We start from the raw sequence: 12895 nt of genomic DNA on the forward strand, positions 1-12895 counted from the left end.
AGCTACTGCCATTGATAACTAAGAGGTGAGTCTGTGATAGGAAGGTCTCAAAATGAAAAATCTATGCCACAGGATTATTTCTTGAACTTAGTAACATCAGCTGCTTTGCAGTGAGGATCTTAGACTGTACACTCTTTTTGTGCCTTTTTTATTCTATACCATTTATAATATCTATAGCAGAAAAAAGAAAAATAAAAACTAACCAACTAAAATTCCAGGATCAACCACTTCCCAAGGGCTTATCAAGTGCTATTAGAAAAAAAAAATGAATAAAAGGTATAATACAAATATCTTTTTGATAGTGAGGATCTAAGGTATAGTTTGCTAGACAGTGTGATTTTAATGATTCAGGATATGATTCTCTAGTTAGGAGTATCTCTGGAGAAGTCTCCTTGAATAAAATGTTCTAGACTTATCAACAGTTAAGTCAACAGTTTTCTGATGGTATCTAGGTCACCATTCAATGATGAATTTTTTTTTTTTTTGAGATGGAGTCTCGTTCTGTCACCCAGGCTGAAGTGCAGTGGCGTGATCTTGGCTCACTGCAACCTCCGCCTCCCAGGTTCAAGCGATTCTCCTGCCTCAGCCTCCCGAGTAGCTGGGACTACAGGTGCCCGCCACCGTGCCCGGCTAATTTTTGTATTTTTAATAGAGAAGGGGTTTCACCATATTGGCCAGGCTGGTCTCAAACTCCTGACCTTGTGATCCGCCCACCTCGGCCTCCCAAAGTACTGGGATTACAGGTGTAAGCCACTGCACCCGGCCTCCATGATAATTTAATTAGGTATCAAATAGACTTATACTATCAGTGATCCATATTCAATTTTACATCTTAATGTCCTTAAAAATGAAAACGTAAAATACTGAAGTTTGAATAAAATGATCACAAACTAAGAAGCAATGAGGCTATATTATTAAAACCAGAACCAATTCACATCCGAAATTCCAATAGCTTTACTTCTTCATATACTTATTTACTTACTATCTTCATAGGTGATCCCACTTGCTTCTTCACTCCAGTCACTCCAGTATCCCTTACCATCTTCCTTCATACAGCGAATCCTAAACACATATTCTGTAAAAGGTTTAAGGTCTTGGACAGTGAATGAAGATCGGGTGGATGCTGTGTCTTCAGGAGGAATCTGAAACAAAGCAAATCAACCAACAGAAAACCTCAATTAGTAAGGTCTTCTAAATTGTGTTAAAATTAAAAAGAAGTATTTCTTTTTTTTTTTTTTTTTTTGAGGCACAGCCTTGCTCTGTTGCCCAGGTTGGAGTGCAGTGGTACGATCTTGGCTCAACACAACCTCTACCTCCCAGGTTCAAGCGATTCTCCTGCCTCAGCCTCCTGAGTAGCTGGGATTACAGGTGCCCACCACCACTCTCAGTTAATTTTTGTATTTTTTTTAGTATCAACAAGGTTTCACCATGTTGGCCAGGCTGGTCTGGAACTCCTGACCTCAAGCAATCCACTTGCTTCAGCCTCCCAAAGTGCCAGGATTACAGATATGAGCCACTGTGCCCAGCCTAGAAACTATTTTTATTTATTTATTTTTGAGACAGAGTCTCCCTCTGTCGCCCAGGCTGGAGTGCAATGGCGTGATCTCAGCTCACTGCAACCTCTGCCTCCCAGGTTCAAGTGATTCTACTGCCTCAGCCTCTTGAAACTATTTTATTGAAACAAGACTAATACATTAAACTCAACCTCTGGAGAGAAATAAGTGTAAGTTAAAAAGCAGTCCAAATCAGTAAAGTTATTCGGTTTTAGAAGTATGGAAACATCTATTATCTTTCCTTTTTTCCCTTTATTTCTTCCACAGGGCCTGTAATATAACTTAGGATTTCTGCAGGAAACAGATGGCACACTCCATTTAGAATAATTCAAGGAGGGCTTCAGAAAGGGACTATATGCAGAGTATATGGAATCCTTAGACAGTGCAGTTAGTACTCTGGGGCTTAGAGCTGTTTCTACCTCTAGGCCCAAAGGGATGAGGGGAAGTACCAGAACCTGAAAGAAGCCGGTCAGCTAGAGAGGGCTGTCTTGACAGGCAGTGACCCTAAGTTGAAAGACAGCTGGCTGGGTGTGGTGGCTCATGCCTGTAATTCCAGCACTTTGGGATACTGAAGTAGGTGGATCACCTGAGGTCAGGAGTTCGAGACCAACCTGGCCAACATGGTGAAACCCCATCCCTACTAAAAGTACAAAAATTAGCTGGGCGTGGTGGCGCACACCTGTAATCCCAGCTACTCGGGAGTCTGAGACAGAAGAATCGCTTGAACTAGGGAGGTGGAGGTTGCAGTAAGCCAAGATCATGCCATTACACTCCAGCCTGGGCAACAAGAGCTAAACTCCATCTCAAAAAAAAAAAAAAAAAAGACAGCCAGTTCCTGGGAGGAAGCAGGGAAAATCAACATGCCAATTTCACTTTTCTTCTATCTGTCTTCTCTCCTGCCTAGTCCCTTCCTTCCATTAACCACAGTCACAAGGAAGCTAGAAAGAATGGGAACCCACAGATGAAATCTATACAGGTCGGCATGACATAACAAAGAGAAGGGTAGAGCGTAGATGTGGACAGGCAAAAGGAAGATATCCAGCCCAATCAAGAAAAACAAAAGTTTTCCTGGCTTTTAAACTTGGCTTTCAGAAAAAAAGAGGAGATTAAATACAGATAAATAACTGGTCATATTAATCTGATAATTTAATATTGGATACAAAATAAACGTCAGTCTTTTTTGTAGCACTGAATTGACATTCTATACTTAATATCACATTTTGAGAACTTCAGGTATGTATATTCTCTGTACAACATGAAGCATTAATCCAATTTTGTTTTATTGCTTTTTCTGATTGTATTCTGAGCACTTTAGATAAGTGGGGTAAGGAGAGAAGTAGTAAAGTCATGAGCCCAATTCCCTTACAAGTTCACTGTGACCAGAGCAACAAAAGCAAAGACACACTGTTTGTGATAAATGGAATCAAAACAGAGAAGAGTATGGATAGCTGAACGCTATGGTGATAGCCTTTTTAAAAGCTCCAAGTATTTCTTTTGCTGGTAGCATCATCTTTGGGTATACTATCCTTTTCAGTCTTACAAATTCCCTACCAATCCCTTCCTCTACCTCGGTGGTTGGCAAACTTTCTATAAAAAGGTAGATAAAATATTTACTAATATTTTAGGCTTGCGGGCCAGAGACTCTCTTTGCAACTACTCAACTCTTCCACTGTAGAATAAAAAGAGACAATATGTAAAGAAATGAATGTGGCTGTGTTCCAATAAAACTTTATTTACAAAAACAAGTCACAGGCTGATTTTGGTGGACTGCAGCACACCAATCCCTACACTAGCTACCTTATCCTTATAATCTCTTTTATTTTTGCTCCCCTACTTAATTTGCTTCTTATTATTTGTATTCTTTGTTAACTCCCATCAAAAATGCCATTTCTAGGCTGGTAGTGGTAGCTCACATCTGTAATCCCAGCACTTTGGGAGGCCAAGGTAGGAGAATTGCTTAAGGCCAGGGGTTTGAGACCATCCTGGGCAACATGGCGAGACTCCATCTCCACAAAAAATAATAATAATTTTAAAAAGCCAGGTGTGGTGGTGCACACCTGTAGTGAGACTAAGGCAGGAGGATCACCTTAAGCTCGAGTTCGAAATTGCAGTGAGCCAGCGGCCTGGGCAAATGGAGACCCTGTTTCTAGAAGAAAAAAAAAAAAAGCCATTTCCTATCACCCTATATCATTTTCATGTTTTACTTAAAGGCTACTGTATTTAGCAAAGCTGTATTTTCTATCTGGATATCTTCCTGACTCCCCTTGTTTGAAATAAAGACCCAGAAGAGGTATCAAGCAAAATATTTCACATAACCAGAAACTTAAAAGACATTTAGAACATGACTGAAACTTTTTAAGATTAGAGGGTTGAAAGAAGGACTATTTGAATAAACAGTAACTTTCAATTTACCTGGCTCCAAGTTGAGGCATCTTTGGTCCTATATTGAATGTTATATTTTAGTATTATAACACTCTTAATACTTGGGTTGGTCCATGTCAATTTTAAGATACTAGACAGTTCCTCTGAGTTGATCACTGATAAATTATGTGGCGGATTGGGCTTCACTGAAAAATAAAATAAATCCTAAGGTTTATTATGTTTTCCAATTTCATATACAAACTCAAATATACTCTTTATATTGTCCTTCCTTTATTTTACAATATTCATTTATCCTTACCAAATGAACTAATTTCTCTGAAAATTATGCTATGCTATATACCTTATGATGGAAAAAAAAAAGATTTCTAAAGAATCTTTAGTTCTCCTTGTTAGTTTACTACATTTGTTAATCTCTTCAGGTTCATATGTCAAAAGACAAATATTTATGATATCAAATTTTTTAAAAAGAGAATAAAACTGGAACATACATACTGTAATTACAATGGTGTAAGATGTTTGAGAACAGAAAACATTCAAGTGAAAACAGCTGTTAAGTGTGGTTGGATTATGGATATTTTTCTTTTTCCAAATTCTATTTGATATTGATAAAATGACTTCATAAAAATCACTAAGATAAATGCTTGTTTCTACATTAATTAAAATCTAAAATCTACATTAATTAAAATCTAAAAAATTAAAATCTAAAAACTACATTAATTAAAATCCAAAAATCTACATTAAAATCTAAAAAAAATCTAAATATAAAAACTACTTTAATTTATGAACTACTACAGTGTCAAATAAACTCTCAAATTCAGGTTTATAACTACCTTTATATACAGGATCAAAATTGATATGATCTGATGTAACCTTCCCAAGGGCATTCTCTGCTTCTACCCAGACTTCAATGTTGACAAAATACACAGTAGAATAATCAACAGTGCATGAGGTGGGGGTGTCACGTTTTGCTTTGCAATCAGCAAACTTGTGTGTTGCCCTAAATACAAAAAAATTGAACAATCAGTCATTAAAAACACATCTGAAAAAATTAGAGTGAAAAAAATAACTTGCAAAGAGTTTGATGAGACCTAGATCGTTGTAGCAAACTTTGCAATAAAACTGCTGGTCACTAACAAAATTTCTTAAAAATTAACCTTTCTTTAAAATTAACTTCGATCTACATATTAAAACATAAAATTATTTTCAAATTTGTTGTCTAAAAATATTGTGCTTTAAAATTTTATGCTCCATCCCCACTGATTCCTCTCTAAAAATTATCTATTTCCTTGTGATCCCAGTGCTGTTTTTTCTTTTTCCTAAAACAGAACCCCTACTGTACCACAAATTTCTTTAAGCATAATATGCTAGATGGTGACAAGAGGTTAGGGGTAAGAATTTCTATCACCCCTTAGCCTTTAATCTTAGGGCTAAAATCTCTTAGCCTCTTTCTAGTCAAACTTAGGCAACTACTTTCTGATTTCTATCACCATGGTAAGTTTCAAGTAATATTACTATATTTATTTATAATTATAGAAATTATGCCTCAATTAAAAATATTTATATACAACACTGTTTTTAAAAATAAAAGGATAAACCAAACCCCAAATTGAACCAAAACAAAAATAGCCTCTAAGGAGAAGAAGGAAATAAAGTAGAGGATTCAGGAATAGAATATAGACTTTTCTGAACATGCCTTAATACTATTAATAGATTTGACTTTTTGGATTGTTTTATATAATTATTAAGAAAAATTCGTAAAAATCAAAAGCAAAATGAAATATATGAACTTGTGTACTAAGTATGTAGTATAACCACATAGAAAAGAACTATTCCAAGTAACATTAAAACACAGTAATCTATTACACATCCTTCATAGAGAAAAACAATCTTAAAATCATTCTTAGTAATCATTTTGTTGGTGCTAATACTGGTGTTATTATTCTGCAACTGCTGTATTAACCGTAGGATAAAGCAAATGAATAATTATGTTAGTGTTGTTGTGAACTATGTTTTTCAGTTCATAAGAAAGAAGATGTAGATGTCAGGTAAATGTAATTATGTAAAAACTATAGTCCTAATTTTAAACTAAAAATATCAGTATGAATTTGTATTTTTAAAAGATAGTATTATATCTCAAACCACAAAACATGTCCTAGCTCTTTCCACTGAAAAAATCTAAAAAATCTAAAAACTATGACAAACCAGTAGTGATGACTTCTTATAGCACCCAGATTGTAGTCTGTAAATATTATTTCACACTAAATGAAACCAGAGAGTTTTGGGAAAAGGTTGATTCCAGGTCTGGGTGAGGAAATACATAAGATGACCCTGTAAAAGCATGTTATATCAGAGAGCTATCAAAGGCTAAGGAAGTTGTGTCAAGATGATCAATGAGCCGGGCGTGGTGGTGGGTGCCTATAATCCCAGCCACTCAGGAGGCAGTGAGCCAAGATCATGCCACTTCACTACAGCCTGGTCAAAAGAGCAAAACTCTGTCTCAAAAAAAAAAAAGGATGAATGAGCCAATTTGAATAAATTGCCACTGATCAAAGATGGGACAATCCATAATGAATTAAAACACATCAAATATGTTTAAATATAAATTCATAATGAGAAAGAAAAGCTCTCATTATTCTACCTTTGGAGGATACTAGGGAATCAACTAATTATAAAACTGGTAATTAAGAAAAAATATTAAACCTATCTTGCTTCTCTCATCTGAACTGTACTTCAGGGTAAACCACAGTTGATACAGGCAAGTTTTTCTTTAAGTATTTCAGCTAAAACAAACAAAACACAGAATACCACAGTTTTGTAATTTATATACAAATTATAATCACTGATGACTGCTCAACGCTGTAAGGGAAACACTAGTGGGAAAACAACATGGTTAAGTTTCGGAAACATTCTGTTGAGTTATAAAACTTTTCACAAGAGTATATACTATATAATCCCATTTATATGAGACATTCTGTAACAGGAAAAAATAATCTATGATGAAGAATATCAGACAGGTAGTTGCTCATGGGGTGGGGCAGTTGCTGGGATTGACTGTGAAGGAGCAGGAAGGAACTTTCTAGATGTGTTAGTAATGTTCTATGTCTTGATACTGATTTGAGTTACACAGGTGTCTGTACTTGTCAAAACTCACTGAATGATACACTAAGATTTGTGTTTTCACTATATATAAATTTTATCTAAAAACATAATACTGAACTCTAGTTCACGTAAATACTGAAGTGATTAAGAATGAAGTATATTAACGACTGTAACTCACTATGAAATACTGAAGTGATTAAGGGTGAGGTATATTAATGACTGCAACTCACTATGAAATACACAAAAGAGATAGATTGAGAGATGGAGAGAAGGATGCATAGATAAATAGATAGGTCATAAAGCAAACATAGTAAAATGTTAATTGTAGAATCTAGGTGATGGGTATGCAAGAGTGTTCACTGTAAAATTCTTCCAGCTTTTCTGTTTGGAAAAAACAAATGGGAACCTTAGTAAATAAAGGAATAAGGCTGACAACACCCGAAACCACTGCTCAATCTTAGTATCAGAAAAAAGAAAAACAGTGAAACATTACCTGGTCGTTCCTGATAGAAGTACACATCACTCCTACAAAATATTTTTTTGGGAAAAAAAAATCAAACCCAAATCTGATGAAATCTGTAGATCTAACAGCAATTTTTTGGAAAGAAAAAGACAAGGGGGCCAGGCGCGGTGGCCACGTCTATCATCTAAGCACTTTGGGAGGCGAGGCAGGCAGATCACGAGGTCAGGAGTTCAAGACCCGCCTGACCAATATGGTGAAACCCATCTCTATTAAAAATACAAAAAAAATTAGCTGGGCATGGTGGCACACAGCTGTAATCCCAGCTACTCAGGAGGCTGAGGCAGGAGAATCGCTTGAACCTGGGAAGCGGAGGTTGCAGTGAACAGAGATCATGCCACTGTACTCCAGCCTAGGTGACAGAGAAAGACTCCATCTCAAAAAAAAAAAAAAAAAAAGACAAGGGAATATGTTAAACAATGTACAATGTATAACAGTTTCACAACTGAGTTGTAAGAAAAAGAACAAATAGAACCTATAATTTAAGAGACAAGACATAAATTCACAAAGTATGGAGCTTATTTGAATCCTGACTGAAACAAATACAAAAAAAATTATACATATACGCGTATTTATGAGACGATGGGGGAAATCGATACTAACTGAAAATGTAATATTTTATATCTGAGTGTAACAATGGTATGTTGTTATGCTTTTTTTTAAATGTCCTTATCTTTCAGAGACGTGCACTGAAATATCTTTGGATGAAATATGGTGTCTGCAATTCTCTCTTCAAGACAATATAGGCAAAGAGTACCTTTGAAATAAGACTGGTCATGAGCTGACCAGTGTTGAAGCTGAGTGATGGGTATGTATGGGTATTCTACTATTCTTTCTACTTTTATTTATTTATTTATTTATTTATTTATTTATTTATTTATTTATTTTGAGATGGAGTCTCACTCTGTTACCCAGGCTGGAGTGTAGTGGCGCGATCAGGGCTCACTGCAACCTCCACCTCCTGGATTCAAGTGATTCTCCTGCCTCAACCTCTGAGTCACTGGGATTACAGGCTCTCGCCACCATGCCTGGCTAATTTTTGTATTTTTGGCAGAGACGGGGTTTTGCCCTGTTGGCCAAGCTGGTCTCGAACCCCTGACCTCAAGTGATCTGCCCGCCTCTGCCTCCCAAAGTGCTGGGATTACAGGCGTGAGCCACTGTGCCTGGGGGATTACAGGCATGAGCCACCGTGCCTGGCCTCTACTTTTACATATATTTGAAACGTTACAAAATAAAAAATTAAATGTTTTAAAATAGCATTTAATATTATTACTTGATAAAATAAAAATTCCAGCAAAAATGACTAACTTTAATAAATCTAACATGAAACAAATTTAAAATAACATACCATTCAGATTTTAAAGTGAAGTTTGTCTCCAAGTGTGTTTCCCTTCCACGATCCCACTCACACCTCATTTTCTTTCCCTCATTCACAATGCAACTCAAATTTTTAGGTTTTTCTGGAGGCACTAAAAGGGATTAATTAGCATCTTTCAGAAAGCTTTATATCCACAAATATTATGCAATTTATATACTACCCAAGGCATTTGCGATCTAAATTAGATGAAAAAAATCAAACCCAAGCAAAAAGTATGGACACAATGAAAGGCTGATGACGATTTCTTTTCTATCCCAACTCTTACATTTCTTTTCAGGAAGTAATATATATATACATCCATCCTAACTGTCATCTACTGGTTTGTTTCACATTCATTTTCTATGTAAAATCAACTTTTGTAACTGGAAAAAATATCAACTGATTTCTCCATTAAGTGTATTTTTAAAAGTAATATATACATATGTTTGTAAGAGGCAATTAAGTAGAAGCCAAAATGATTCATTTATATTTCTCTTCTTATTGCTTTCCCAAACTCGTTGAAGAAAAGCAAATGCCAAAACAGTCAAGTCTGGGTGATCCACAAATTAGATAACCCACTTTTGGATCACAGTAAGTTTATTTTGTTTACTTTGTTACTCCAAGGCCAGGAACAGTGGCTCACGCCTGTAATCCTAGCAGTTTGGGAGCCCGAGGCAGGTGGATCACCTGAGGTCAGGAGTTTGAGACCAGCCTGGCCAACATGGCGAAACCCTATTTCTACTAAAAATATGAAAAATTAGCCGGGCGTGGTGGCTCATGCCTGTAGTCCCAGCTACTTGGGAGGCTGAGGCAGGAGGATTGCTTGAACCTGGGAGGGCAGTGAGCTGAGATCACGCCACTGCACTCCAGCCTGGGTGACAGAGCGAGACTCCGTCACCAAAAAAAAAAGGATTTACTCCAGTATTTGCTCGCTTTCTTCAGGTAGCTGCTTTACATGTGGATTTTCTCAGCAATTAAGGGATACTGAGAATTACCATCATTATGTCAATTCAACAACACTTTCTTGTGGTGGGGGGAGTCTCATGTCAAATATTTCTCTAGTAAACTGAAACTGCTTGACTTTCAGGAAAGACAGGAGACTTGTGGTTCCTACTTCTAAGCTTATTTTTTTAAAACCAAACATGTCCAAGTCAGTAAGTCCACAAGTTACTACATTTTAAAGATGAAAGGACAACATTAAAAATGCAGTTCAATAATGACAAAGTCTGAAATAAGACAAAAACAAAACTTACAGCCTGAAATTATTGTGATTCCATAAACATTCTGTTCAAGCTGTCCGAATGTAAGAATGTTGCAAGTGAGCTGAATATTTAATGAAGCTATATCTGTAAAGGTGACACTGGATGCTGTTCTGTTTATGATAGTATATTGCTCCTTAGGAATAGTAAAATGGTTTGTTTTCCAGACAATGTAATTAGCATTTACATGAAAATAATCCATACATTTTTCCTTTAGCACACAAACTGCAGTGAAATTAGAATGAAGTTGTACAACTGGAGATTCGGGACTGATATAACCACACGGATCTAGAAGTTCACCTAAAAAGGAACAATAGAAAATACATAAATGGACTGAATTTTTCTGGTACAAAATGATATCTAGCTGGTAGCACTCAATGTAGAGTCCCTCAACCTTCACTAAAATATCCCTAAAGACACAGAAAAAGACAATACACAACTGAAAATTAATATGATTAGAATTTAATGCCTGAATTTGTAAAGAAATACACAAATTATAAGGATAATAGAGCTGAATTAAGAAAAACCCATTCATGCTTTATAGCCCATGGTATAAACTATTTCTTTAAGAAACACAGACTGCCTGCAGCATGATTCATACTTGCCCCACAACCTATTCTGTCCCTCCATTTAGATCCCAGGTCTAAACTAAACTCTCCAGAAAACAGGCAGTGGTGGTCTCCTCTACAGTCCTGAATGCTGTTGTGGAGTACAGTTGGGGTCACAGACAAGACAGTATACATTGTCCACACATCAAAACTCAGACAACAAAGGAAACAGCAAGGGACCAATACAAAACAGGAAGAATAGAACAAGATGGCCAAATAGTTTAGTTTTAAGAATAAATGCATGGCCCTGGGTACGATGGTTTGCGTCTATAATCTCAGCACTTTCGGGAGGCCGAGGCAAGAGGATCGCTTGAGCTCAGGAGTTTGAAACCAGCTTGGGCAACATAGGGAGACGCCATCTGTATTAAAAATAAAAAAAATTAGCTGAGCATGGTGGTGCACGCCTATAGTCCCAGCTATTCAGGAGGCTGAAGTGGGATGATGGCTTGAGCCCAAGGGGTCAAGGTTGTAGTGAGCCACTGCACTCCACCCTGGACAACAGAGGGAAAATAAATGCATGGGATAAGATCCCTTATTTAAAAACAAAGAATCAGCCTGACCAACATGCTAAAACCCTGTCTCTACTAAAAACACAAAAATTAGCCGGGTGTCGTGGTGGGCACCTGTAATCCCAGCTGCTTGGGAGGCTGAGGCATGAGAATCACCTGAACCCGGGAAGTGGAGGTTGCAGTGAGCCGAGATCACGCCACTGCACTTCAGCCTGGGAGACAGAGTGAGACCCAGTCTCAAAAAACAAAACAAAACAAAACACAAAGAATCAGATTGGGTAAAAAAAATTAAACACAACTATACGCTTTACCTATCACCTACTCCACACTGATGACATCTCAATTCCTATCTCTAGCACTAAACCCTCATGCTTTCAATAGCCCATTAGACATATATCTACCTGAGATTTCCCATAGCTATTTTTAAATGAGCATGTCCAAAACTATATGTATCATAATCTTTTCAAACTTACTATTTTTTATTCTTATTTCTCTGCCTCTGCTAACAGCGCCACTCCCATCCAGACATCCAGGCCAGATACTCTGTAGTCATCTTCCAACATCTCTAATTAGCCTCCTCTAACCTCCAACTTAACAATATTGCACTGTGTTGGTTCTATATGCTTAATAAGCATATCTTCTTTCCAATGCTACTTTGACTGCTGAAGCACAGGGTACTATATTATATCAGTCTGACCTCCTTCCAGTTTATCTTACATACTACTGTCACAGTTACTGTTCTAAAATAATTATGACATTTGTCTACTTTAAATTATTTAGTGGCTACCTATTAACAAGATAAAAGTCCCAACTATTTGACATGATTTTATTCTTTTTCTCTAGCTTCAATGTCCACAATTTTAAGGTGGCTTTCCTCAATGAATCCTATTTGCTGTGGGGTTCCTGGGTAGTTACCCATGAAGTTTTTTTGAGATTAAAAATTACTAGCCTGGGCAACATGGCAAAACCCCATCTCTACAAAAAAAAAAATACAAATATTAGCCAGGCATGGTGGCACACACCTGTAGTCCCAGCTACGTGGGGGTGAGGGTCGGGTGCTGAGGCAGGAGGATTGCTTGAGCCCAAGAGGTCAAGGCTGCAGTGAGCCCAGGAAAAATTAAAAAACAGTTTTTGCAGTCAAAATTGTATCCCCAAATGGAATCCCAAGACCTCTTATAAAGCCTGTAAAACCCAGAGCTGGAATGTGTATTTCTTTGTTTCAAACTTATAATGTGGCCTGTTTATATCATCTTGCTGTTATTTATAAATGCCTACTGTAAATCTTAGTGCATATATTACTCTCAATTTCCAATAGTATGGTCCTTCATCTAGTGGAGAATCTCTACTAAGTTACTCTGTGATACTGGGTCAGACCTTACAACTCCCTAGATATCACTTTATTCTTTGGCAAAATCACTTGTTATACTTTCTCTAAAGTAATTATAAGGATGTTAAATATGAAATATACTCTAGAATACTAAAAACGTAACATATAGAGACTCAATATGAATAATTTTTAATCACATAGAATAAGAGAAATATTAAAAATGGGCAAATGGGCTGGGTGCGGTGGCTCACACCTGTAATCGCAGCACTTTAGGAGGCCGA

General features: G+C 36.8%; 1 protein-coding gene across 2 annotated transcripts in view; it reads right to left on the reverse strand.

The window, feature by feature from the left end:
• Window positions 1-12895, reverse strand: part of IL6ST (interleukin 6 signal transducer) — a 59588-nt gene that overhangs the window by 24104 nt on the left and 22589 nt on the right. The window contains exons 4-8 of one of the 2 annotated variants that reach the window (XM_030797839.1): window positions 10165-10470; window positions 8903-9023; window positions 4766-4932; window positions 3966-4120; window positions 983-1142 (exon numbers count right to left, since the gene is read on the reverse strand). In XM_030797839.1, coding sequence (XP_030653699.1) covers window positions 983-1142; window positions 3966-4120; window positions 4766-4932; window positions 8903-9023; window positions 10165-10470 — 909 coding nt within the window. Of the gene's footprint in view, window positions 1-203; window positions 250-982; window positions 1143-3965; window positions 4121-4765; window positions 4933-8902; window positions 9024-10164; window positions 10471-12895 lie in introns of those variants that run through there. The other variant, XM_030797840.1, reaches the window with a different exon arrangement.

The sequence above is a fragment of the Nomascus leucogenys genome, chromosome 18 (assembly GCF_006542625.1).
Source record: "Nomascus leucogenys isolate Asia chromosome 18, Asia_NLE_v1, whole genome shotgun sequence".
Lineage (NCBI taxonomy): Eukaryota > Metazoa > Chordata > Mammalia > Primates > Hylobatidae > Nomascus > Nomascus leucogenys.